The 27,372-nt window shown below is 40.0% G+C and overlaps 1 protein-coding gene across 5 annotated transcripts in view; it reads left to right on the plus strand.

Moving 5' to 3' along the window:
• Nucleotides 1-1,320: 1,320 nt before the first annotated feature.
• The window catches only part of ldlrad3 (low density lipoprotein receptor class A domain containing 3), a 103,897-nt gene continuing 77,845 nt past the window's right edge, over nucleotides 1,321-27,372 (plus strand). For 2 of the 5 annotated variants that reach the window (XM_078948909.1, XM_078948911.1), the window contains exon 1: nucleotides 1,701-1,887. Coding sequence is in view for 2 of the 5 variants with exons in the window: in XM_023955938.2 (XP_023811706.1) it covers nucleotides 1,636-1,690 (55 nt within the window). In the remaining 3 variants the exon portion in view is untranslated. The other 3 variants (XM_023955938.2, XM_023955937.2, XM_078948910.1) reach the window with 3 other exon arrangements.

Consider the following 27,372-nt stretch of genomic DNA (forward strand, 5'->3'; position numbering starts at 1 on the left):
TGTATAAATCTGAGCACCGGTTAAATTAGGCATTACTAGTTACTACACACCAAAACATTTCTCATAAAGAGAAAATAAAGCAGTTAACATCAAGAACAGTTTATTTCTCAGATTTCATCTCAATCTAATCTAATGCATTTTGTCCGGTCTCAATTATCTCTTTTTCTTTATGTATTTTGCTTTATTTCCTATTCATGACAAAGCTTTGTGTATGTGTTTGTGTGGGGCGAAGTCTTTTGATTTTTATTAAGGGTCAATTTTGTGAAATTTAATGGTCCATTTGTAACCGTAGACCCCACGTAACGGTTGACCCCAAACAGAGCTTCAAACTTTACTTTGTCCATTTTATTTTAATGTACAGAATGTTGCTAAATGGAGTGGAGTAAACTCTAGGAAATCAATATTGCCCTCCCACTTCAGGTTTTATGTTTCCTATGCAGAATCCAGTGGGAGACATTAAGAGATTATCTGTCTAGTGTATATACCAGTACGTCTATGCATTCATAAATGCAACTATTGTGTGAAGCTTGTTGAGGACTTTTGTCCTATATTAAATTGCTATACCCATTTTTTCAGAATTTTCACAGTTTGTTGCTAGAGTGAAAAGATATAAAATATAAGTTTTATGTAGCTTTGTTTTTCTTTTAAAGTTTTACTTCAATAATCTTTGAAGTTATGTTTAAGTGTTAACAATGGTCTTTTAATTATGATTATGCCATTTTTAGTAGGAGTCCAAAAACCTGAGTTGTTATTTTAGTTTCTGCAAAGCGGCAGAAGATCTTCAGAAATTTCCCTCTGAGTTGTGGGCAGAACTGTTGGTGTCGGGTAAGGCCGCCCCCATTTCCTATCACCCATCTGTTTACATACTCTCCTGCAAGCTTACAGCTCCTCGTAACCCCAACCAAACATGACCAGTGCAACAAAGATGGTGAGCAATATCTGAGCTATCCAGCCATACAGTTTTATTTGCTCTGCTTTGGATTCAAGATTTCAGTAAAAAAAAAATTGAACTTTCAGCATAATTTTTCTATAAATGTCCTTTATCAAGAGAAAAGTTCTACATGTTAAAAACCCAATTTGCATTGGAGTGGGTCTCTAAGGATTCATAATGGAGTCTCAGGCGTGGATATCTATGTGGTCTCCTCATTAAAAATATTCTGGACTCTCCTGCATATTTTAAAGCTGAAAAAAGAAGGATATAGGTATAGGAGTAATCTAAAAGTATTGGCCCTTTTTTTAAATGTCGTTTTTTGATCTGTATAAGTGAGCTGTGGTGCCTCTGATCCGCCGTTTGGGAGGCCATGTCCCGGGCGAGCCTGCGGCTCCGCCTCCCTCCCAGCACCACCAGCACTCCCGAGCCTGCGTGTCCGCCGCCCCGGACTCCCCCCTCAGCCTCGGCTTGTGTGCCATCCCCGCTCCCCAAAGTGGACTTGGGACTGCTGGCCCGACCCGAGGCCATTTGTCCCAGCCGAAAACGCGAACCTGCTTCAAACAGGACGTAACTCGGTCAGACGTGAAAGGTGCAGGAGAAGTTTCTTCTTCTTCTTTTTTTCTTCTCTTTTTTTGCCCCCAGTTTTGTGCCCCGCGGTGGGGCAGGAACGCTGAGGTAGGCCGTGCAGGAGGAAAAGAGAGCGTATGATGTGGATCTGGTACCTTCTGCTTGGTTCGGGGTCAGGCTCAAGAACTGTTGGTAAGTTTCCAGACGCGCGTGCGAACTAACGTAGCCATGTAGCGGATACGCTCGAGCTGGAGGAAAAAAGGGGGCTGAGTTCCTCTTGCTGTTCTCTCTTTTTTTTTGTTTTGTTTTTTCCCCTCAAAATAACACTTTTGCTAACAAGCACCGGCGCAGGAGTTCCGAAAAAGTGAGAAACTTCACACGTTCGAACCGTAAGTTTGTCTTGGGGGTGGAAGTGTTAGAAGCTGGGCAGAGTTTGTGTGGAACTCATTGGACCGAGAGCGGGTCTCCTCAGCCCACATCCGCGCTCCGTGTTTGGGTGATGAGGCAGTAAAGTCTCCGCAGAGAAGCTGTTGACAGGAGAGGGGTGACAACACCATCCGTTCCCTAGTACCGACATGGCAGCTGTACACACATTTATACTGGGACACACACTTACAGTTTGGCTTATTTTACTCTTTTAAATGTGGATAGTGACTGCTGTGACATGATGTATTTACTGATTCAGATTTAATATTCGGGATGCACGATATTCAGTATTGCAACATGACCTGCGATACGTAAACAAATAGCAAATACAAAACAACAAATGCATCATTTCTGTTTCAGGGCAACAGTTTTATTTAAGTAAAAGTCAACCTAAATTATACTGCGAGTGATTTCAGTCGGAGACAGGTAAGAAGTTGGACATTGGGAAACGCATCAAAGAACATTTAGCTACTTTTCTCTTAGTACTGACCAGAACTAATATGGGCAACAATTAAAGACCCACTTCTATGAAAATCACATTCTTAACATGTTCTTGTGGCATTTTTCATATTATGGAGGACATGTATCAAGAGAATTAAGATTAAAATTGAGTATTTCTTTGTTCAAATTGTTGTGAAACAGGATTGAATACAAATGCTGTAGGAAAAACCTTGTAGTTGGGAGGTAGGTCCTACAATCGGTGGGCCACAAGTTCCCTCCTGCGCTCCTTTCTGATGTATCTACTTGCAGAGAAGCCACGTACATCTTCATCTTCCTCGTCTGAGCTGCCACCTGGCTCAAAACTATACAGCTGGATAGCTTCAACAATCTTTGCACTTTTATTGTACTAGTAATGCTAGGTTGGGCTGAGGGGCTGTAAGCTAGCTGGAGAGATTGAAAGCAAAGGGATGATGGGAAGTTAGGGAGGCTTCCTCTGCACCCACAAATCAGAGGGGGACTTTCTGATGAACACTTGCCGCTCTACAGTAACTATGTTCTAGAAAACAACTCAGGTTTATAATTCATTTTTGGCTAAAAATGTCATAATCATAATTAAAAGACCACTGGAAATGATGATCAGAGTTGGACTTTAAGATGTAACCATTTATTGCAGTTTATACCTGTCCGGGTGAATACTCGATTCTGATTGGCTGCTGGGTATTCGTTAAAAAGTGATATACAACAGGATAATCGCACGGTGAAAAAAGAAGTTCCGGTCACCTAGTTTAAATGTTTTGTATTACTGCGCCGGCTTCTTTCAAACAACCTTTTGCTGCATCATCTGGACAAAAACAAACGGTAAAAGGTGAACTTTCTCTAGGAACTGATGCTTTATTAAACCCATCGGAAAGATTTATTTCTTTTGTAAGTGACCATGGTATAAGCGGGTTAATGGCCTTCGAAGTATCCATTATAACTTTTTAACGCACTTAGAAGCTTCCATGGCGTGCGTTAAAAAGTGATCATGCATACTTCTTCGGTCGTTAACCCTTACTTTTGCTGTATGGTGTGGTAATGCGACGTTGATACATTTTCAGTTTATTGTGCAGGCCTATTAAATATCCAGTAAAATATTGCCAGTCTTGTTTCAAGGGTCAATTTTACCACAGAAAATGACCTGGTGGCGACTTTTAAGATAAGGAGACTAACACCAGCATGCGATACATCATACTGTCTCCACTTTTATTTTGCAACATACTTATCCTCCACAACACAGACGCATTGCTCAGATTCTTTTTTTGTTCAACTTCTCCCCCTCAGGTCATTGAGGTTTGCAGGCATGTTGATTCCCTACTCCCTGAAGGTCCCACAACAGCTTTAATCAGTCTCAGGCCGAGCATACTTTTTTTTACTGCACATTGTTTTCATTGTCAGACATAGTTGAGAATTATTGGTGAACTGGGGATCTTTGTCTTATCTGACACAGATTTCAGATAAAAAGCTTTAAATGTGATTATAGGATAAAGACCCACCCTGATGAAAATGTTTTTTTTTTTTTTGGCAGTTTTAACATGTTATTGTAATATTTTTCTTGAAATGGAGGACATACAGAGACAACTAAGCTTAAAATAATATTTCTGAAAATGTCTTCATTCAAAAAGTTGTGAGTCAGGGGCAAGAAAAAAAAAGCTGTTTGATAAAATAACTTGTAGTTGTGACATAAAATACATTGATAAACTCCCCATTCAGATACATCCACTTGGAGACGTATAGATCCGTCTACGTCTTCATTCTCCTTGTCCGAGCTGGCATTTGGCTCCAAACTGTACGGCTGGATAGCTCCAATATTGCCCCCCATTTTTGTTGCACCTGTAATGTTAGGTTGGGGGTGGGAGGGGCTGTATGCTATGGTGGGAGAGCATGTAAACAGATAAATGACGGGAAGTGGGGGCGTACTTGCTCCACGCCGACAGTCCTGCCCTCAACACAGAGGAGAATTTTGAATGAAATTGTGCATCTCTGCAGAAACTATGTCCTAGAAAAGAACACAGGTTTCTTAATTTTGGCAAAAGATGGCGTAATCATAGTTTAAAGACCACTGGAAACGCTTTTACAATAACTCAAAAGATGATCGGAGTGCGACTTTAAGTGTTCAAGTCTTAAAAAAAGTATGGTTTTTTTTTTTTGCTCATTCATTTTTAGCATGTGATTGTACTGGTATGTTGTTTGGTTTTAGTCATCCATGACATTTTGAGTGATAGGCAACACCCTTTGTTTGGTTTTTATTGTTTTGCATATCTTTGTGGTTTCTCTAAATGCAGTTTTGATTGCCCTTTTGCAGCTTCCCTGTTATTAACTGAGCCTTGTAGAGTCTGAGATGTGGCTCCTGGATGTTTGGAAATTTCCCTGAGAGTTGCATTATTTGACACTTGGATGAACCAACAGATACATTTACATTTTTGGAAAGTTAACTTGCTTTTCCTCTGAATTAAAATGGACCAAAAAAAACAGTTGAAAGTTTTAAAATTTATTTTAAACCCTTCAGAAAATCCTCCAAAATATACAATTTTTTGACAGCATGCTAAAAAAAAGTAAAGACACAACTCTTAATACTTTCACGGGACCTATCATTTTCATAATTTTGTATTCATTTTGCATTTGAACAGTTTTGAAATGCAGCATGGAAACTCAGCATGGATGTCAAGGATTTGGATCTTGAACATTTCTCAGATAGGCTATTAAGATGACCACCTTTTCCATTAGACATGTGGAAAAGATTCAAGTCCTGCATAGATCCCCTCCAAAAGAATTTGGCTGAAATTAGAGGAAGGAAGGAAATTTTCTGCCCAACCCTACCCCTTGATAGCTACAACCCCGCTTGTTTTCCAGCTGCCAGTGTTGCTGCTGACTACCTGAATGATATTTGTTTAGTCCATCAGAGTTTAAAATCACCCAAAATCTATCTTTATACCAGGGAGTTCCTGGTATACAAGAACATGAAAGCTCCCACTTCCCGGTTCATGGTGTCTTTGCCGTGTTTCCTGACTTCAGTCGCATCTTTAATCCAGTGTTTGAACCTGTTTGCTTTTCATCCTATGATCATTCATCCTGGTCCATGGTGTGTTTATTTATTTTGCAGTTGTCCAGAATGGCTGACCTCAAGTTTCACTGTTTCTGTCTCCTGTCATGTTGTGTTTTTCAATGTCCTTTTCTTTTCTGTTGTGAATAACTCCCACCTTTTCTATACATGCATTTTCACATGATTTTGGAATATAACTTTGAATTTATTATTTATTTTTTGGATCAAACCAAGAGTTTCCATCTGATGTTGAATATTGGCAGCATTTGAGTGTGGGTTGTGTGTGCTTGGCCTCAGCTTTGCTGTCCTCGTTTGAGGTGATGGTGACCTGTTCATATATGAGCAATTGGTAATTCAGAGCTTGTGTGCAATTTGGTGCTCTAGAGACCATAAAAATATTGATCAGCATTTATGGGTTTCCTGCATACGAAAGCATTTCTGATGTACATCAGCTTTGTTTCACAAACCTGAACTTACATTAGTACTTAGTGCATGAGGAGATAAATAACAGTGAAAGTGGTTGTTTAGTCACATTGTCGTTGTCATTTTTCTGACATTACAGAAGCATCAAAGTGAAGTCTATTTCAGGTGTTCTATCACTTTTTAATACATTTCGGTAGCAGAGTAAAAATCACAGTCTTACAAAGATAAGGTTTTGATTAGGTTTGCAAAAACATCAAAAATGGTTCGGAAAGCTGGTTTGACAGTTTCTGTAACATCAATTGAAATATGTTTTGTTGATAAGAAAGTAAGGGGAGGGTACTAGGATCCACTTTTGTTTTCTCAGTTGAAGTATAAGACACTTTTTAATGTGGGAACATTTTTGCAGTTTGTTGTTTTCTGAAAACAACACCAAAAAAAAAGAATTGGTTTGTTTGCTGATCTGTGAGTGGCTTTTATTGTTTGGTAAGTTAGATAAAACTGCTTCACAATAGCAATGTTTTTTTCTCGACTCACCGTGGGAACACTAAAATAGGTTCCTAATCAGCACTTCTGTCTGAGCATTATGCCTTTACTTTGACATGTAGCTCAGAAAAACAAAGGTCAGCTGCAAATTCAAAACTAGTAAGTCCTCAGGGCGTGTTGATGTCTATTAGAATGGAAATAGTGACAGGCATTTCCCACCTCAACAGTGATACTGCTAGATAGATTTGAGCAAACTCTGTATGATGATCCGTGCACCTTATGTACACAATATTTTATTGTTTTCCCTCACAATGTGCATGGTGATACTAGTCCCATGTGTCTATTTCACATAGTCTACTCAACATTCAAACGTTGTAAAAGCAAAGCTGTGGTGTGGACTAAATGAATCACGGAATGCACATTGTGTGTCACACAGCGAATAGGCAATTTTTTGTTGATAGTTTTCATAAAACGTACACTTTCTGCACAAAATAGGAACAGTTTCAAGAGGTTAAATATGTTATATTTTTTGTTTACAGTAATGCCTCTTTATCATTTCAGGATTTATTTCCAAATTTGTGAAATATTACAATGATCTTCAATTAATGTTAAGACATAAATATGGTGCCATACATAATGGATGAGAGATTTGCTAAGGCCCTTTAAAAAAGCCCATAGACCAAACGCTCCACCTTCATTACTGAAGTGCAGAATTAGTTGGCAGATTATTGGGGGGTAAAATTGAGATGCACACTATTTCCATTTAGCCACAATCCATTTTTTTATTTTAATTACTTATTTCCTCTGTTAATGCTGTTCACTCTGCCTGTTGTATCTTCTTTAAAAGTCATTTGCTGGCAACTCTGGGCAAATGTTAGGGATCTATAAATCAATATCAATACAAATATAGAACTTATGTCACCGTGCTAGCCTCAAAACATTTTATTACTTTATATCAGCCTCATTCAACTGAAGCTGTTGGAATTACATACATTGGTCACGCACTTGCAAATGTTGTCATTGTATAATTATCTATACTTTTTATTATGCTGTTGGTCATAAAGATTCTTAACACATCTTAATCAAAAGGTGCCCTTTTCATCATTCAGGGCTGTGACCCACAAGTGCTGTGCTCTTTCTAGCAACACTTATGAAGTATTTTTTTTTTTTTGGTTGTGGAAGTTTTCAGGACCTCTTTCTTTAGTTTTCATGATAAATGTGATATTAAAATGGATGAGTTGAAAATAGGTCTATCTGAAATGCAGAATGTTTCTCTTAGACATTTCAGCCGTTTAGTGCCACCCCTTCCTGCTCTGGATACAAAACTTTTGGCTCTTGTCTTTTTCAGGTTGGAGTTCAAAAACCCAAACCTGTGTGTGTGCTTGTAAAATGTTCGCTGGTGTCCTATCTAATGTCATAGCTACACGCAATGGGGTAAATAAACGTATTTGAAGGTCATGAATTTTGCTAGTCGTTCCTCTAAACGAGAAATGTTTGTAATGTTCATCATAGGTACACCTTAACTGTAAGAGACAGAATGTAAATAAATCCAGTAAATCATGTTGCACGATTAGGTTATTTATTTGTAAAATAAAAAGAGCAGAAAATAAGTATTTGGTCAATAGCAAAGGTTAGTCTCAATACTTTACGTTAATCTGATTGTCAGTGACAGATGTCAAAGGCTTCCTTTAGGTTTCCACCAAGTTTGAACTCTTTGTACTTGCGATTTTGGTCCATTATTCCATGCATGTCTTCTTAAGAGCTGTGATTCTTTGGGACCGTCACTGGACTTTCGACCCCCCCCCCCCCCCCCCCCCCCCCACAGATTTTGTATTGGATTGATGTCCAGAAACTGGCTAGACCACTCCAGAACCTTGAAATGCTTTGTAGGTAGCGTTTTATAACAAGAACAAGTCGATGTTAACTTTTTAGACCTTTTTCATTCATTTAAGTTGAACGACTAGAGTTAGTAACTGACAAATAGTCTGACTGACATAGTCAGCCTCATAATAGAAATCTGCCAGTGGAGGAATCTTTTAAAACTTTTTTGCAGAAAATTCTTTTCTCTTTTCTTGCAGTTCAGAGTTTAAGAAATAAAACTATAATTTCATTCAAACATTCCAATTAAATAAATCATAAGAAAGTGAACGAGGCACAATCTCAGCTAAGTTTTCACATTGCCATCAGTAATCAATGGAGGCAAAAATCCAAATAGTCCTGATTATTTTAAACTTGTTTTCTGGGTTTATTCTTTAATAAAATTACATATTTTATCATACTTTTGAAATCTACATTAGTATGAAAAGTCTTTACGACTACTGATATTTTTCATGTCGCCAGTATACAATGGTCAAAGCTAGTGCGACACTGAAAAGAGTGATCAGATTTACACAATAGAATGAGCAGAACGAGGCTGCACTCTGGGGTCATGTGGTAGTTATTATTTCTCTCCCAGTCTCTTTGTTTTTCTTCAGTAATTTACTGACGCATGTTTTTCAAAGCTAAGTTCTTTTTATGTTTGTATGGCTCTTAAAGAGAAATAGTGACAGAGTATTTTTTGGTTGGCTAGTAAGGTTTTTAAGTACACGGTAAATGTCGCTGTGAGTATTAGGGATTAAGGGTGGTTTCTTGGCTGAAGTATAATTTAATTCAACTTGATGTACTGTAATCATCAGTGGAAGATTAATAGATATAAAATATAATAAGTGCTTAGTAATATTTAATTAGAATGTATATTTACGCCATGTCATTTGTGACCCCCAGGGTTATAGTAAATGATGCTGCACATGTTCTGAGCAGCGTCTTTTAGCTGCTACTCTCAATTAGTTATGGTGTTTAATATTTCATGATCACTGATGGAGAGGCATTAAAGGAGATAGCAGAGATGAGTCAAATGCTCTTGAAAAAGCTGAGAGAGCTCATTATGTCTAGATTTTGTTTTCTTACTGAACTACATTGACTTGCTATGTTGCAAGGCTTGGGTCAGTTTATTTACTGAGGAAATTGATCAGCCTTGCTCCTTTCAAAAGTTAAAGCTTTCCTAATGCATCACAGACACGTTGACTCAAAAGCAAACGGCTCACTTTGAGTAGCTGTTAACTTCCAAAGTTCAAAGGACACGGGCTTATGCATGTTGAAAACATGCTAAGAGATTCTTACTACTATATTTGTATAAAGATCATAAATCAGCAATCTTAGATGTCACAAATATTCATACTTGTTTCTTCTGGAACACATCTCAAATATCTGAGTATTCGGATACTCGTTAAAGCCCTATCGGGAAGGTTGCCAGCACTCTAGGTGGCCACTTCCAGAGATGGGCAACACTCATACTCGCTTTTTCCTTAGAGGTACTTAAGTATGAGCAAATAACCACTAGGACTATACTGAAGAAAGCCAGAGTGTCCAGAGAGAACCAGTACATGTACACAGAGAGTGTGCTTTAGTCTATGAAGAAAGAACCTACTCCCAGAACTCCCAAAAGTTTGTCCTCAGGGATTCCATTGGGACTTTGGGTCTGCCAAAGACTTCGTCCTGTCAGATTCCTCCAGTGTCCGAGCACATTTTCATGGTGAAAGAATCGCTTGTCACTGACACCTTAACTTTCTGTGCAATTTCTATGTAAGAACGACCCACATTTTCCAGTTTAATGATGGTTTGTCTCTGCCATTATTAGTTCCTTTCTCCCCATTTTAGACTCAACTCATTCCTGCCAGCAGTACAGTGCTGCATGACGAAAGCTCACGAGGGTATATAACACCCCAGTGTGCTTCAGGACGGCTTTTATGCCGACAGAGAAGGTTGCAGGGAATCAATAAATGCACTAAAAGTCAAACACTTTTAGGTTTGACTTTTAAGGCTTTGTCAACCCATGTTGCATAAAAACAACTTTAAATTTTTAATGTCTTTCACGTTTCCTGGGAGGATCTTTTTATTTCATTCTGAATTGTACACCACTTTTTCCATTAGGGTAACCTTGCCTTTCTTTTTGTTTCTGGCAGTTTATAGATTACTTTTCTACATTTTAAGTTATTTGTTAAACTTTACTTTACTGAACTAGAAAAATAACAGATAGTTGAGGCAGTCAAAAAATTTTGACCAGTTATGTAGGTTCCAAAAATAATGTTTTGGATTTTTTTAGTTCCCAGAATTCTTACTTTTTTTTTCTTCTCATTGTAAACAGTTGTATTTTTCGCCCAGGTTTAATTGTATATCAATTATGGCTGTCAACAATTAGTCTAAAATGTCGACTAATTGACTATTAACAACCGTCAACACCAAATTGGTATTGTCGTTGCGTCTTGGTCATTTTTTGATAATTATAACCAACACCAGCCACAAAGTCATTGGGACTGGAAAGCACAAAAGGAACTTTTGGGGGTGGTGTAGCCCTTTCTCAGCCATAGAAAAAGATGACAGATACAAATTTATGTTTCATGCTGCGTTCACACAGGCCGCATGTGGTGCGTTTAAGAACGCGCTCTATGCGGATTTATGAACACGCATCCAGCCAGTTGTGTTCACATTGGACAAACGCCAGACACGCAGGTAGCGACAGGGAGAAGATTCTCCTTCTTTTGTTTATTTACTCTTTATTAGCGCTTGTCCGCCATCTGCAATAGGAAGAAGCTTGGTGGGAAAAATCGAAGCGGTGCAAAAAAATTATTATTATTATTAAATCATTCATATTTTGCCAAAGACGTTTTGTTTTCACAGCTCTGTTCTCACAAATGTCGTCCGTCTAGGTGTCATATTAATCGGACCGGACACAAACCGCTATTAATTGGGTCTCATTCGTGATCATGTTTACAACCGTTTGTACTTCCTCGTTTTGAAGTGGGTGCCACCCACATGTCACTACCAAATCTGGTCATATTTTTACTTACTATTTCTATGGGACATTTAGACAATGATTTAGTGCAGGGATCAGGAACCCTATAGAAAGCAAGTGCATGATGGCTTTTTTTGAGTTAGAATATAGCTTACCTTTTATAAGGTGAAATTCAAATTAATGAACTATACATTTATGAACTATACATTTAAAATTTCAATTTTTGTGAATGCACCATACGCTAGGCATTAGCTGTACCGTATATGACGTGAACCTCCACACACTGAGTATTAGCACTATCACCTTTTGTAAAAAAAAAATGCACATCACTTCATGTAAACCATAATCATTGACTAATCAACTACTGAAATAATCGTCAGTGACAGCCCTTGTACCAACAGATTGCTGGAGAGTCTTTTGCCAGTCTATCTTTGATCAGTTAAACAGTTAAGCTGATGTTGATTCATCGCTGCAAGATACACCAAACATTTTCAACATTACAGGCAGCAGGGGGTCCAGAATGAGGTTCTAATAAATTACTATAGAAATTAACCACCATAAAGAGATTTTCCTCATAAATGGAATCCAAAACTCAAAAATTTCCATGGAGTTTTGCCTATTAAACCTTTACTGACAACAAACCATTCATTCAATTTTTTACACAATACTTTACTAAAACCAACAAAGGTGAACAGGATGTCTTCTTTGAACACATTGCTTCTTTACTGAACTCACATGGTTTCTGCGTTTTGGTAGGGTCCCATTCCTTTTTTTATTCTAAATGATGCTTTTCTAGAGCATTTTCTGTTGTTTTTTTTTTACTAAGTTATTATTTCTTAAGAAGTCTAAACCCAGGTCATGGTTGAAGTTTCAAATATACTCTTTAATTATGTTTCTTTCTGACTATGTTTGGTTCAGAAATGCTCCATCATAATTTTCATCCAGAGTGCCCCCCCCCCCACGCCGTCCTCAGTGTTGCTTTGCCTGCCGTCACCCTGGAAATGGACCCTGGCATGCTGACAGCTGGCTCACCTGCTGTCCCCCGTGATTAGCAGTCATTTGCTGTAGTGTGCCTCACAGCCACCGGGGTGGACACTGTGGACTCTGACGGGCTATTTTGGACAGAAATTCCAACATCCCCTGTCACTACAAACAAACACTACCTTAAAGGTCAACACAAACCCAGAGAGGGACACAGTTTCAGGGCTGCTGATCCTCTGTGAACTATGTGGCGTGAGCCCTGCTGTATATCACAGTGAGTGTTTGTTTTCTTGTGATGCAGAGAGAGCAAATAGACAGGTTATCTCCCAACTATCCCAGTTTTCAATCAGAAAAATACTGAATATGAACTAAAGGAGGCTAAAATAGGCGGTAACATGACCCAAAAACACAACACAAAAGTATAAGTTCCTACACTATTGAGGTAAAATCTGATTCTTTAATACCTACTACAGACTTTTAGATCAAATTGACTTGTTAAAGACCCTCTTCAAACATCTTTTGAGCTCTTTTAAAAGTTTATAAAAATTCTAATTGTATTGTTTATGTGTTGTTTTCTATGACATTGTTTCTGCAGAGCGGCAGTAGTTCATTAGAAATTTGCATCTGAGTTATGGCAAGGACTATTGGTGTGGAGCAACCCTGCTTCCCCTTCTCCTCTGTGTTGCTTAGAGCTCATAGCAGGGACCGTGTGGCCTGCTCAGTGTATTTTCTTAATCACAAATGAGCTCAAACTGCATTTTTTTGTCTGCTCCTGATTCACAACGATTTGAATGATGAAATTACTCAGAAATGTCCTCCGTCATGAGAAAAAAGCGACGAGAACATGTTAAAAACGCCAAAAACACGATTTTCATTGAACTGGGTCTTTAAATAAGGTTGAAACACCCTTATTGTTGGATTTGCTGCAGTTCTTGCTGCTGTTTGTTTTATTAATTAAGGAAATGTATTATTTTGGAACTAATTGGTAAACTTCGATCTTCATTTGGAGCCACAGGCTTTTAATTTTGACATGTGAAGTAAAAAAAGAAAAGAGACTTTGTGACTTGTTGTGTTGCATAAAACTAAATACATAATCCGAAAGGCTAGCATCTAAAGCAGGTGTGGGCAAACTATGACCCGCGAGCTGGATCCGGCCGGCCTCCATGTTTGGTCCTGCCCACTGAACAATATCAGAGACCCATGTCTTTTTATTTTTATCTGGCCAAACGATCAAAACCTGCATAGAACCCTTCTGCAGTCTGTGCTCCAACCTGAAACCCTCTAAATTCCTGTCAAACAGAACAGACGACAGTCTTCCCTTTCTACGTTGCAGTTCATCTTTCCCGGTTTAGCTCACTCATTTAGAGCGATGATGCTGTTTTTTTTAAACAGCGCACCCTTTTCTGTGTCCCGATTGGCTGGAGACCTTGTCAATCAATCTCCTCAGTCCGTGCCGTGTCTCCTGTACAGAAACACGGAGCTCTTCAGATCTACAGAAATCTGTGATCGATCAGATCTTTGTTTTCATTCTAAAATTTCTATAAAGGTTTGATAATTTCAAATAGAGAAAAGGATGAAAATGTCCATGTCTGCTGAGAAAGTGTATTTAGGCAGTGAGGAGTTTTACTGCCATAATCGTCTGTAATCAGACTCAGTGGATTTCACCGATCACGGTTATTTTTAGAAAGTATCTCCTGCAATAAACGAGGAAACTCTGTACTGGTGAAGAGGTAACGCAGATAAATGCGTAGCTGCAGCAGAAGACATAGAAATTAGCTTTTTTCATTATTACTGGATGAGAAACAGACGTGCAGGACACAGCTGCTCAGTTTTAGAGCAAACTGTGAGACCTGTGAGGAGCTACAGCCCTAAAGTCTCAGCAGGAAAATGACAGGGGAGGTTCCACTATTTATTGGTTTTTCTTTTTAATGTATCTGTATATTTTTTCCTGACTTTTTGTCTTAAAAATCACAGTTATTTGACCAATTTTTAATTCATAAATAGTGTTATATATTTTATTAAAAGGATCTTGAACTAACAAAACTTTATCATAGGGATTTAACAATAAAATATAGATAAAAGAAGTTTAAAGAAAGAGAGTTATTGTGGCCCTCACAAGAAAAAGTTTGGGGACCTACTCCAGCATCCATGTGGTGTTGGAAGATTTGTTGTTTGTCATTCTTCCTATCATTCAAACACCACATGAGTCAAATAATTGCCCACCCCTGATCTAAAGGCTCTACATACAAAAACCATCTTGATGCTGGGATGTGACACATAAACAACCCATTTACCAAAATCGCAGCGTGACTTCAACCTCAAAATCTACATTGCACGGCCCGGTTTCATCATCCCGCTTCAGTGCTACGGTTAGATGTAACTTTCCAAAGATCTCATCCTCTCAAAAATATTTTATTTAGATTTTTCACGCTTCTTGCTATCAACAGATCTATCCGGATGCATTTGTAATTTCATACTCATTTAGTTTCAGAGGATACAGTAGATGTCTGATGTAGCCTGTTCACATCACATTTGTGCCAAGGCATTCATCTGTGGGATTAGAATAATCTGCAGCATTAGGGAGACTTGTTGCAGACCGCTTTTCTTTTTCTACCACGCCACCAGTAATTTGGGATTGTTGAGTTGCTCTGGGATAAACTTTAACCCAGAGACTAACTCACAAACAGCTGCGGCTCATGAAACAAGCCCTTTGCACAAGTGTGCTGCATAACTATAATTAAGGTGCTGCAGAGTGTAAAATTTACACAGAAATTCCTTTTCCTCTGAGGCCTTGTGGATCTGTGTTCTCTTTAATGCTGGCCATGACAGTTTACTTGCTGTGCATACATTTTGAAATCATCCCTACAGCTTTGCAGTTCATGTGTATTACTGGCAAGCATTTGGAGGTATTTACATTTGTCCAGCATGATGGAGTCAGAGGAAATAGTTACTGGATTTTCCACACTATAAGTCACTTTGGAGTACAAGTCGCAGCAGTAAAAAAATAATAAAAAAAACTTAAATAAAGAAAAAGAAATGTAAGTCGCACTTTTTTTGGAGAAAAAGTGTGACGCTTTTGAAAAATTCCGCCAAGCCCGCTGTAATGCTTAGTTACACCAAACACGATTTGTGTGTCATATTTGCATTTTCTGCCTCTTTTTTGACACACATCAGATTTGGTGCCTGACCTATGTCCAAAAATGTGTACATAAACTCCCGCTGCATGTGGGAGAAGCTACAGTCAGAAGTGTTTCGCCTCACCACTACATGGAAGCATTGGCTGGATATCTCAGTTACAATGCGTGGAAGACACGGATGATATCGAGACATCAAGTTTATTTTGTTTTTTAAGAGATCTACAAAGACGTTAGCAACATGTCTCCATGTCCATGAGATCAGTCTCTTTTTTTTTTTTACAGTGAGGTTTACCATCCACTGCAGGAGCTGCGTCTGAATGACTGTTGCTCTCAGCGGTACTTCTGTCTCTCTGTGACCCAGTTTGAAGACTTGCTTTTCCACACTAGTTTAAAAAAGTAAAATTTAAAACAAGGATAATAAAAAAGTCGATGCAAATAAGAAAAATATCGCAAAGTTCGGGAGGAGAGCGATCATACCCTCCTCCATGTTGGTTTTGGACTCCACCCGCTGATCAGACTTAGCGTCACATCTTATTTTGTGTTTGTGCACACACAACGGTAGTGCCCTCTAGCGGTTGTTTGTGGGAATTACTGAAAAAATCAGCCTGTCTTTCTCAGAAATCACGTAAAAGTCGCACCTGAGTATAAGTCGCTTCCCCGGCCAAACTAAGCAAAAAATAATGACTTACCTTTGTTTCACTGAAGAAACACAAATAACAGATGTGATATGCCGCTCCTCCTTCGCCAACCCCTATTTGACAGTTGCCTTTAAAATGCCTTTAGATAATAATGCATGTTCTTTCACACTGAAACCTGTTTTATTTAGCAGCCTCTGAGGTGAAATTCCTGTCTAAAAAAGCTATTATGGACGTGAAGCTATAACTTCAGCGGTTGAGCACATGAGTGAACAAATGCCAACCTCAATTGGTTTGACTTCATAATTGTCTTTTTTTCTTCACAATTAATTTGAGCCCTCTGACTAATAACCCATAATATTGATTTTGAACCTCAAAGTTTATTACATACCTGAAAAACCTGGTGCTCAATGGAGCTGAATATCTGAAATTTCTGATGTTAAAAGGGTCAGGTATTCTGTTTTTTTTTTCTAACTCACTGACAAATTAGGAAGTGATTCAGAAGTTGAAATTTATTGCATGAAACAGACATAACACACCTGAGCTTTATCACTAAACTTTAGTTATCCTCTCTCGACATCAGCTCTTATTTTTTGTCTATCCACCATTGTAAATCGGTGTTTGGGAAAATTTAAGGTGTGGGGCGTATGCGGAATATGTATAAAGAGTAATCCTCTATTGGATAAGTACCAGAGGAGGCAAAGCACTCATCTTCACAGGAACTAATCACCCAATCCTGCCTGCTGTTTACAGAGGCAGTCTTGCCTGCCAAAATCAAATGCAAAGCCCATGCTAATTGCCTTAATGCTGCTTTCCTGTCAAGCATGGCTTAACAGCAGCTCCCAGGGACAGGGCATGAAGTTTAAAAAAATATAGAATTTTCAATGAATAACAAAAACTAGCAGGGGTTCGTGCTTCTTGTGTGCAAAATAAAAAAGAAACAAACACACACGTAAAGTATATTTACTAGTTTTCAGTTTTTGGGGATTTACATGCACAAAGGAGGTGGAGAAGAGGAAGGGGGTACCGTAATTCAAAAACATTTTGGACCGGAAATAAGCTATTGCTAGACAAAAACTATTACTTCTGCATGGGTCTCAGTGGTAGCAATTTGAGTGTGTCCCTGTAGAGCTGCAGGATTGAACTGGATCCATTTATGCCTGAGGCTTGATGTCACGCTGACCTTCCTGCTTCTAATGACTCTGCATACTTAATGAAGGATTGTGGGGATTTTGAAAGACTTGGATGGACCTGGATAGTAATTGACTTCTTAAAGTCAGCGCAACTTTGGCACTGACTTTATTTGGGATGTTTTTTGTTTTAAGGTCTTTTGTACCAAGCATGTTGTCATTGTTCTGTTTTGTGACTCACTTGTACAGTAGTACACATCAGGACATGATCAACCTAACCTTTTTCCCCACGTTTTGTCTGGTTGAAAAAAAATCAACATGCTTTATTGTTGATGTCTTAGTGACTATATTCATGCACTATTGTGCTTTTTCTTTCCATTGATCCATCCTAGGTACAATAAAACACAGTCTTCACCTTCAAAATAAGAGTCTGTTAGTGTTGTTTTTTTTTCTTCTTGCTGTGTGCTACTAAGTCTGGTGCTATTTGAGTCCACAGATGCACTATCAATAATGCAGGCCTTTTTGCTAGGCTCAGGCTTTTAAAGGCGCTTGTCAAAGCCGGTTCAACCAAGATGCCTCCGAGTTGCTGAGTTGTCATGTCTTAAATGATCTGAAATTAAAAAAAGAAAAGATCTGTTAATATTTAATCCCTTAACGCAGGGGTCGAGAACCTATGGCTCGCGAGCCATATTTGGCTCTTTTGATGGTCACATGTGGCTCGCAGACAAATCTTTAATTACACTTTTTTTTTTTCATTAGACCAGTCCTTCTCGGGCGCGATGTGACGCCAGAGGCGCGCAGTAGTAGCGGTGCTTGGAGAGAAAAATCTGCGCCAGCATTATCAGTTTACTATTAACTATTATTTCAGATAGTTTATAACCAGTGACGTGCGGTGAGGTTAATGGCTGGTGAGGCACTGACGTCATCAGTCAGATTTACAAACATATGAACCATACTGAGTAACTTATTCACCATTTGATTGACAACAGTTAACGTGTTTTGTTTAAAATATCATTTCAACGTGTTTTTTTTCATATACAACTGCAGCATAGAAAAAAACATTATCGTCTTACCTTTACTTGTAAATAAAGTCCATATGCCGCTCCTTCTGAAGAAAATGACTTGCCCCTTGCTATCACTTATTCTATTGTTTTTTAGCGTCATAATCTCAGGGCTCACCGGCGCCCCCTAACATGAGGCACGAGAATGTCTGGCCTCACCCAGCGGCTTTTTTGCCAGCGTTTAACGCTCAGCACAAGAAACACGTCCCTCACATACAGTTAATTATAAAAACAAACACTGTACATTATATACATCTGCTAAATTAAACTCAGCTCATATAGTACAAGTGATTGAACCGACATACAGAGAGACAGCAGTACCGTCTGACTGCATAGGTATTGCGCAATCCAAGGCGAGGCTCAGCGGGCTGGTGCCTCATTGCACGTCACTTAATATCTGAACGGCAAATGCGGAAATTCAGCGATTTTGAAAAGAAAAAAAAAAGCCAAAAATGGTACATTTAAATGGAAAATGACTGCAAAGCACAAATTACTGATTAAATATAATAATTGAATTTATTTTTTCTCTTTTCTTCCCATAATGACAGGTGATGCTGTGCCTCACCTGTCATTATGGGACGTGCAGTCTCCTGACTGCACGTCACTGTAACTGTAACAGCCTGAAACCTGTGAATTGCCGTGCCTAAAACTGAGAAAACTCTTTCTCAGAGACGGGAGCGCGCAGTTGTGGGGATGTGTGAGGAAGAAAGCAGAGGGTGGGGGGGTTGTGGGGACAGGTAGCAGGTGAATCGCGCAGGGATTGTAATAACGTAAAACCCGCTGCCTGTCACTCACTGCAGCGTGTGAGTGTATGTTTGGCTCCAGGTCTGCATGTGATCAGTCTTTGTCACATCTACAGAACATTCAGACCTACGATCACGTTTAACGTCTCAACGCCTGCATGGAGCAGAAACTAACCACCTATCAACCAGACTAGACAATCAGCAAAACTACCACGAGAAATAGACATAATTTATTAGCAACAGCATAACAATGTTATTAAAAAGAATCCACAGACTTGTTGTACTTTAAAAATGTTGAAATTACATCAAATACACATATCCATTTGTATATTTAGTTTTAAACATATCGTTGCGTACTGACTTGGACTGGGTGGCTGTTGGGACGCGTTAAAAGTTCTGGGGTTCATTGAACGCATCAAGCAGAGATATGATTGGCCCTCAGTTCTGTCGCTCAGCCTGTTAGGTAATTTGGACCAATGGGGTTTAGCTATGGGCCGAATTAGGGAAATGGGAGGGCTGATGCGGCAGTGAGGGAAAATAAAGTTGGGAGAAGCGCTCTCGTCTCAGCGGGAGAGATTCAGGAGTTGCTGAATTAATTGTATGGCGTTTGTTGCGGTCTACAGTAAGCAGAATAAATAACCTTAAAAGAGGTTACGTCTCCGTGCCTCAGTGTGGGAAAGGGACACTACATTATTGTATGGCTCTTTCAAAATTACATTCCAAAATATGTGACGTTTATGGCTCTCTTGACCAGAAAGGTTCCCGACCCCTGCATTAACGTATTGACACTTTTTCTCACTCTTTTTTTTTTTTTTACAAAATACTGACATGCCAAGAAGTGCTTTTGTGAAAAGATAATTAATGTTTCAAATAATTGAAGAAGCTGCAACATCAACAATTGATAAATATCTTCTCTAAAGTAAAAGAAAAAAGAAATGGGATCTTTTTCCATGCATAATTGTGCAACTGACAAGCACGATCTTTGAAAATTCAACTCCCAAACACACTAAGCTGTCATAATGAAAAAACAACAGCTGCACTTCAACTAGAGCTGTCAACAACGTCGACGTATCGACTATTAAAAATCGTCTATGCTAATTTGATAACATCGACACATGGTTTTTTTTTTGGGTCGTTTTGGTTTTCGTGAACGCACATCCACCCGGTTGTGTTCACATCGGACATATAGACACGCAGGTAGCGACAGGGAGAAGATTCTTCTTCCTTTGCGTATTTACTCTTCATCAGCGCTCACGTATTTACTCTTCATCAGCGCTCACCTACAATACGAAGAGGCTTGGTGCACAAAATCAGAACAGTTCAAATCCCGCAAATTCTGCCCCAGACGTTTGGCTTTAACAGCTTTGTTCCTACTAATGTCCGTTTTGGTGTCATATTAATCCGGCCAAAAACAAACCACAATTATCAAGGTCTCCTTCATGATCATGTTTATAACGGTTGGTAGTTCCGTGTTTTGTTATGGTAGTTATGGTAGTTTAAAGACCCACTTCAATGAAAATTGTGTTTTTTTTTTATTTAATTTTTTTAACATGCTCTTGTGGCATTTTTCATATGATGGAGGAGAAGAAAATTCAACTTTAAATTACATTTTTGAGGATTTTCTTTATTTAAACCAGTCTGTATGAATACCATTTGAAAAAGGGTCTATTTTTGACATGGAAAATTCCCCACAAGCTATAAGCTCTCAGCAACAGGAATGGGGGAAGGGGGGTGGGGTTGCTCCTCTGCCATTCTGTAGAAACTATGTCCTAGAAAAAGATGCAGGTTTTTTTTTATTTTAGCTTTAAACAGTGTAATTATAATTAAAGGCCTAGACTAGAAATGCTTTGAAAATGGATAAAAAAGATGATTAGGTCTTTAAAGAGTGTGTGTTTTTTTGTAGATTAGGTGGTAAAAGGTTAAAGAGAAAATGAAAAATATAATCTGAAACCAAGGTAGTACTGGAAGAGCCCCTTTTAAATCTGCCCATTTTTTTCAATTTGAAACCAAAACGGTGTGAAACAGCGAGCTCCTTCACCATAAGAAGCCGTATCCTCACAGTTTTTTACTTTACCACGGACGCACACTGCTGGTGAAGCAGCAGGCCAAAAGAAGCGAGGTTGGATGGTGTTGACTGCTGGTGCAGACTGATCTGCAGCGTGTAACCTGGTCACCAAACTGCTAAAGCAAATCGATTAAGAGCAAAGGTCAGGGAAACAACGGCTAAATAGGGAGAAGATTAGTGGGCGATTCTGTGGTTTCAAATAGCTGCAGCCCTGAAAACAAGCCAGCATGTCATATTGATCAGCGGGAGCTCTGACGCACAACGCGTTAAAAGGAAAATTGTTCCTTTTTATAACACGAGAGGCTTCTTCTGCCTTCAGTGAGGAAGTTTTTAGCCATTACCATGACAACGTAGTGGTCTAACGCCAAGGGGAGCAAAATTACAGGTCTGAGTGAAGCAGGAGAAGGGAAGCCAGAGTTGACAGGCTTCCCAGCACTGGAGAATCAGGTGGTAACTAGGTGAATAGCAGGGGGGGGGGGGGGGGGGGGGGGGGGCTGTTGAAACAGCATGATAGGCTGAGATTAACACAGTGTTTGCACACCTTCTTAAACAGTAATCAGTAATATGGATAAGAGATGGAGCAATACATTGACAACCGACACTCCTGCTCTAAAATCAGTAAAGCCTTGGTCACAGGTGATGTCTCAGGTGATGTTGATGTTGTCATACAATGCCCTTATTCCCTTCTGCTCCTCTTTCTGTGGCAAATAAACACTCTAGTTGCTGTTGGTGAGGTTGCATGCACAGGTGAGCAGGTGAAACGTAAGTGCAGGTAAGCTTGCCTGCAGACAAGCCCATATGCACCCGTAAGGGCAGTTGTGACTGAGACATGGGGTATATCTTTAAGAAATGGTGACCTTTTTTTTCCTCCATCATCCATATCTTTACCTGACGTGCTGCTGCTGTGTCTCAGTTGGCCTTTTACAGATCTCATTTCACGTAAAGATTCTGAGTTATAGCAGCAGCTGGCACTGCCTGGCAGTGTCAGAAACACGCATGCGACCTTTACGTTGTAATTGCAGGCTTTTTATTGATTCTAATGGAATTTAACCCTCATTAACACAGACGATACACATAGTGCAACAAAAAACAGAAATCAAAAGTGACAAGGGTATATGAGCAGCCAAATATAGCAGAAAGAGGCGACCCTATGTCTGTTGGAGCACACATTTCTTAGTGATAATGCCGTCATTTTTTTCTTTACCCACTTTTTGCCTTAATTTACTGCCATTCTGTCCCCCTTTATTTCCTCAGCCGCTCACCTTTTGCTCTCCGTTACTGTTCCTCCATCACTCTCTGCCCTGCTGCTTTTGGCAGATATAGTTAATTCCCACTGCTTCTCAACCCCTGCAGTGACTCCACGGCCTGGCTGCACAATTAGGAGCTCATTACTTGCTAATACACAGAGTAGGAGAGGAAAGGCCGTCCGTCCCTTTTTTTTGTTGTGTGCTGCCGGTCTCCATCATTTTATCACTTTTCATCTTCAGGCTATTTTTAAGCAAAAAAAAGCCTTTTTTTCCCTTTTCCTCCTCTGCTCTTCTCATTCAAGCCTTCTAGTATCTGCATGGTGCATAATAAGCCAGCTATGAGGAATTAATAGTCTAATTTCCACCTAATAAATATTGAGCATTTTTTTAAATGTATTTCTTCTATTATTAGCATATACTCTTATCTCATGCGCTGACGGCTTGGCTGTAATTTTGTGGTTCGTTTTACCTCCTGAAAGCAGATGTACTTTATCATTTCTCCCATATCTGGCTATGAGAAATCTCTTTTGACGTTGTGTTGTACATCTGAAAGCGAGCCGAGACGCGAGTCCTGCCAGGTTTGGCAGATTCCCTCTGTGGCACTCTGCATCACTTCTGTCTGTCTGGCTCTCCTGAAATGTCAGTTTGCGCAGCGAGGGGCCTCGCTCCTGCAGCATTGCAGCGGTTGAAGGTTGTGCCCTGCTTACCAGTTTGTTCTGCCGCAGCTGAGCGCATGACGAAAGTGAAGCAGGGGAGCGTTGACGTTCGGTTTGGTGGATGTATTACAGTCTTGTTGACAAGAGAAGCTTTTATTATTTTCCTGAAAGGACCGATGAACAAACAGTGACTTTTAAAACACCGTGTGCGTTACTGTGCTTGTTTTAATCTTTTGTGTGTCAAACGCTGCAGCTCTGAGTCTGTGTTTGAGTTGTGAGCTGTTTTTCCTGATAGCTGCATCTCCTTTTATCACTGTCCCCTTAGAATCGGGTTATTGAAAGACATGTCATATATTATAGTGTTTTCATTCTGCGTGGTCTGCACAGTCATTTTATTGGCATAAGCATTTGTCAGAGTGAGATATTCTTATCCAATAACGGTGCAGTTGATTCATATTTATTGGAAACATCTTTGGATGTGTCCCACTTGCTGTTTTCCTGATGCTTTTTTGTTATTTTAAAATTCTGTATAAACAGGAATGGCACTAAACTGAGAGATACCTTAAAAAGTGTTAAATATCCACTTAAAATAGAAGATACAGATTTATTTTCATGTGTGCGTGCATGTTTAAAGCTGTAATTCTGAATGACACACAGAGTTTCACACAGTTATCTGAAATTACTGGGATTTGATTGTTGACTTCCTGCAAGCAAATGGATCTATTATTATCCAGCAGCCAGTTTGAATGATTAAAAGTAGGAATGTCACTGTTTAAAAATGTTTTCTTTTCTCTCACTCCAGGGCTACTTTAGCCAAAACACTATCAAAAAAATGTCTGCTGGTTCCCTTTGTGGTCTCATCCCTAACCACAAAAAAAAAGACATAAGCCTAAGTCGTAACTGCCACTACGGTGGATGCGGGCTGTCGAAAAATGGACAAACCTGTATAAGCCCTGTAACCTGTATGAAAGAATTAAGGTCGTAGACGGCTCTTTTAGCCCGCATAGGGAAAATGTTCATGCGCATTTTTGCTGCATGTGACAGGTCATAGCGAACTCTAATAAAATGGTGAAGTATGTTAAACGCAGACACGTCATACAGATTTTTTATTTTCCTAATCCTCCCTAACCCTTTGCACTGCTCAAGGCATCCATTAGTGCTGGTCAAATGATAAGTGTGTGTCCTTACGCATATCTTCTCTGTTAGAGATGAGGAAATTAGACAGAGTGTAGTTTGCATAGGTATGGGCGTCTTACGGGCGTCCTTTTCAGACACTTTCTTTTGAGCTGCACACCCCATCCATGCAGGACAGAAGTAAGGAGTGTGGCGTTAAAGGCACCGTATGACAGCATCACTCGAACGTCAAAGGTGCTTCCAACTTACTTTATCTTTACAGATATTTCACGATACACTTGCCACACACCACAATGGTACGTTCCATTTTCATGACGTCCCTTAAGGCCCGTACACACCGGGACGAATATTCGGCAGCCGTTATTCGCCAGCGTTTTTCAACACGTTTTTTGTGTTCACACCCAGGCGATTTTCACTGACCATGAGCCGAGCGAACATGCAATTTCATTCCCTGACATTAGATGGCGCTTAATGTAAAACAGAAATACTCCTGTACACAAGGTGGCGCTGCGCAACTTTACGCTTCTTAAAGTGGCTTTTCACTCAGAAGAAGAGAGCAAGTATTTACGCGCTTGTCAGAATCATACAAAGAAAACATGAATATTTCAAGCACCAGTAGCTCCGCTCCAGTTCCAGCGATGAAGAAATTATTGTTCTGTAGAATGATGAAAGACGCCGGAAAAGACGTCGATTTTGGGTATATCCCATAGTTACGAGAAGAGAAGAACATGGGGAGTTTTATCGACTGGTACAAGAGCTGAAAATGTATCATTAGCGTTTTCGAGGATATTTTAGAATGTCCGTCTGTGAGTGCATCTTCTTCGTCTTATTTCTTCACGGCAGTGTAGACGCTACTTGGCGTATATCTTCTTCGCCGTGACGTATGTGTGCTCAGCAAGACAGTTTTGTGTTTGAGCGCCCCCAAGTTGTGTTATACTGTAACTTCAGAAGCTCCAGACACGTGTGCAAAAGCGCCATTCTCATTGGTCGTATAGTTTTTGACGCGGCGCGTCAAACCAAAAAACGAACCCGAGGCGTTTTTTAAAAAATGACGCTTTTACGCGTGGCGTTTTTCGCGTCGGTAGGCACACTCATATTGGTGCCCTTTGTTTAGTCACGAGGCGTTAAACGTCGGCGAATATCGCGTGTGATATGCGTCTCGGTGTGTACGGGCCTTTAGGGTGACCGTACGACAATCAAGGGAACTGCAAGACACACCTGCACCCCCCTTAAGATGCAGCCGCTCCTGTCCATGACTCTCCACAGGCCTGGACAACCCAAAATCCCAAAGTACCTGTACGGGTGCATGTGACCAAAGCTTTCACTTACTTCATCAGCATAGCTGTGTCAGTCTTTATTAAACATGGCGAACTGACATTTTTACCTAAGTTCCTCTGCAGAAAGCTACTAAAAGGGCAGTCTGCATTTCAATAGATAAAATAATTTTTTAGATGTTAAATTTTTTTTTTTTTTGCTCACAAACACACTGAAAGGAATTAAAAGTACATTCTTCCTCATCAGGAATTCCAAGCCCTGCGAATGTGCTGCTATGGTGATGCCTCTCGGCGGGAAACCCACAGCCGCAGCGTTGGTGGTCTGATTACACGTCTGCATGTGCACAGCCTCCAAAATTCAGCTCACTTTCATGACCCCAGCATATATTCATGCCTGTTTCATTCGGGTGAGGATCTGTTTATCCGGTTTTATCCTTGAACTGAGTGGGATGGCCGGGTTCAGAAACTTCTATTTCTGCTGATTACTTCGGGGCATTTTCAGAGCGTTAGTTTTTGTGTCTTGCACTGAAAGTGCAGCACAATTGTTGGTGAATATTTTACATTTCTTTTGAAATGAGAAAGGTGCAATAATTCTGCCCCAGTGACTCCTGAAGAAGGACAATTCTGGAACATTATTTCGGCCGTCAGGCAGGATCCATACATATGTTTTCCTAATTTGTTTTTCTCTAAGACAGTTGTTATTCGTATTTGCAGATATTTGTATCTGATTTTGAATGAATGAACAACTGTAATTACTACAGACTCACGGCATTTTGACTTAATGTAGCGTCAGTTACCCTGAGATTTTTCACCAGTAATCAGTAAACATTTATGCTGGTTAGTGAACCAGCTTCCTGCCATGGAGGTCGACGTTCAGAGTGAGTAAACATCGTTAAACTACTACATCAAAATCGTGTTTAGGTCCTTAATAATACATAGCTGATTAAACATTCCAGCCTCCCATGGATGTTTACTGGATGATGGACTACAGTTTATACTTTGTGCACTGCATGTAGTCCAAACTATCTTCTGAAAAAACGTTCTGTGTAGTAAATGATCGGGAAATTATATTTAATGCTCAGCTTTCAGGAACTGGGGGTGTAGGACCCAATATACATGAAGACACTAAATGTTGACAATGTAGATGACCTGACAGGACACTTAAATACACGGAGGGGAATTAATAAAAATGAAGACAGATGTGATGATTATGAACAGGAATCTGGTGTGACTGACAGGGGGACAACTCCAAACCGAACATGACTAAAAACATCACCAAAACTTCAAACTAAAGGGCACAGTACCCCTTTCCAAAAGGGCACATTCCAGATGGTCTATCAGACTACAGCATTAGGGAGGACCAGGGAACCTAGAAGATCAACAGAACAAAAACAAAATTAGAAAACGGGTCAGGTTCTTGCAACCCAGCAGCATTGAGAGTTTACTTGGAGAACTCATCCTCAGGAACAGGTGCAAAGTGGAGCAGTCCCGTCGACTCTACCAAGGGACAGGAAACAAGAAGAGGAGCATCCCCATTGACTCTCCTTTGGGGACAGGACACATGGCCAAGGGGGTGAACGGCGACCATCCATGGGGACAGGGAACATGGAAGAGGAGTATCCCCGGCAACCCTCTTCAGGAGCAGACATGTGAAGAGTAGCGGCCCCGGCAACCTTCCTCAGGAACCTGCAGGCTGGATGTGGGATGGCGTGGCTTAACCCTTGTGCTATCTTAGATGACCCCACCCTTGCATTGACGTGTTCTCCCTTCCATGACAAAGGTGGATTAAGGTGGAAAGATTTCATGTAATCCATGGACACCAGTGAAGATCACAAATCATTGAAGAAAAAAGGTTCAGCGCACTGTCTAGTGGGTCTAGATGACCCTACTCCCAACGTTAAAGTGCCTAGGATAGCACAATGGCTAAAAAGGGCTGACGTGGCGTGGTATGCCATGATGTGGACTTAGGAGGGGAAAACCACTGCAGCAATGATTCTCCTGTTGTGTCCAAGCTGATCAGGTCCTGCTGTCAGGAGCTGGAGAAGTAGGACCCAGTATTCAGAAGAACAAGCTTGGTGGCAGAGACTTTGTTTAAAAACTAAACTGGAACCTGACAAAACCCACGGAG

This window comes from Oryzias latipes, chromosome 6 (assembly GCF_053564925.1).
Source record: "Oryzias latipes strain Hd-rR chromosome 6, Olatipes_Hd-rR_3.1".
NCBI lineage: Eukaryota > Metazoa > Chordata > Actinopteri > Beloniformes > Adrianichthyidae > Oryzias > Oryzias latipes.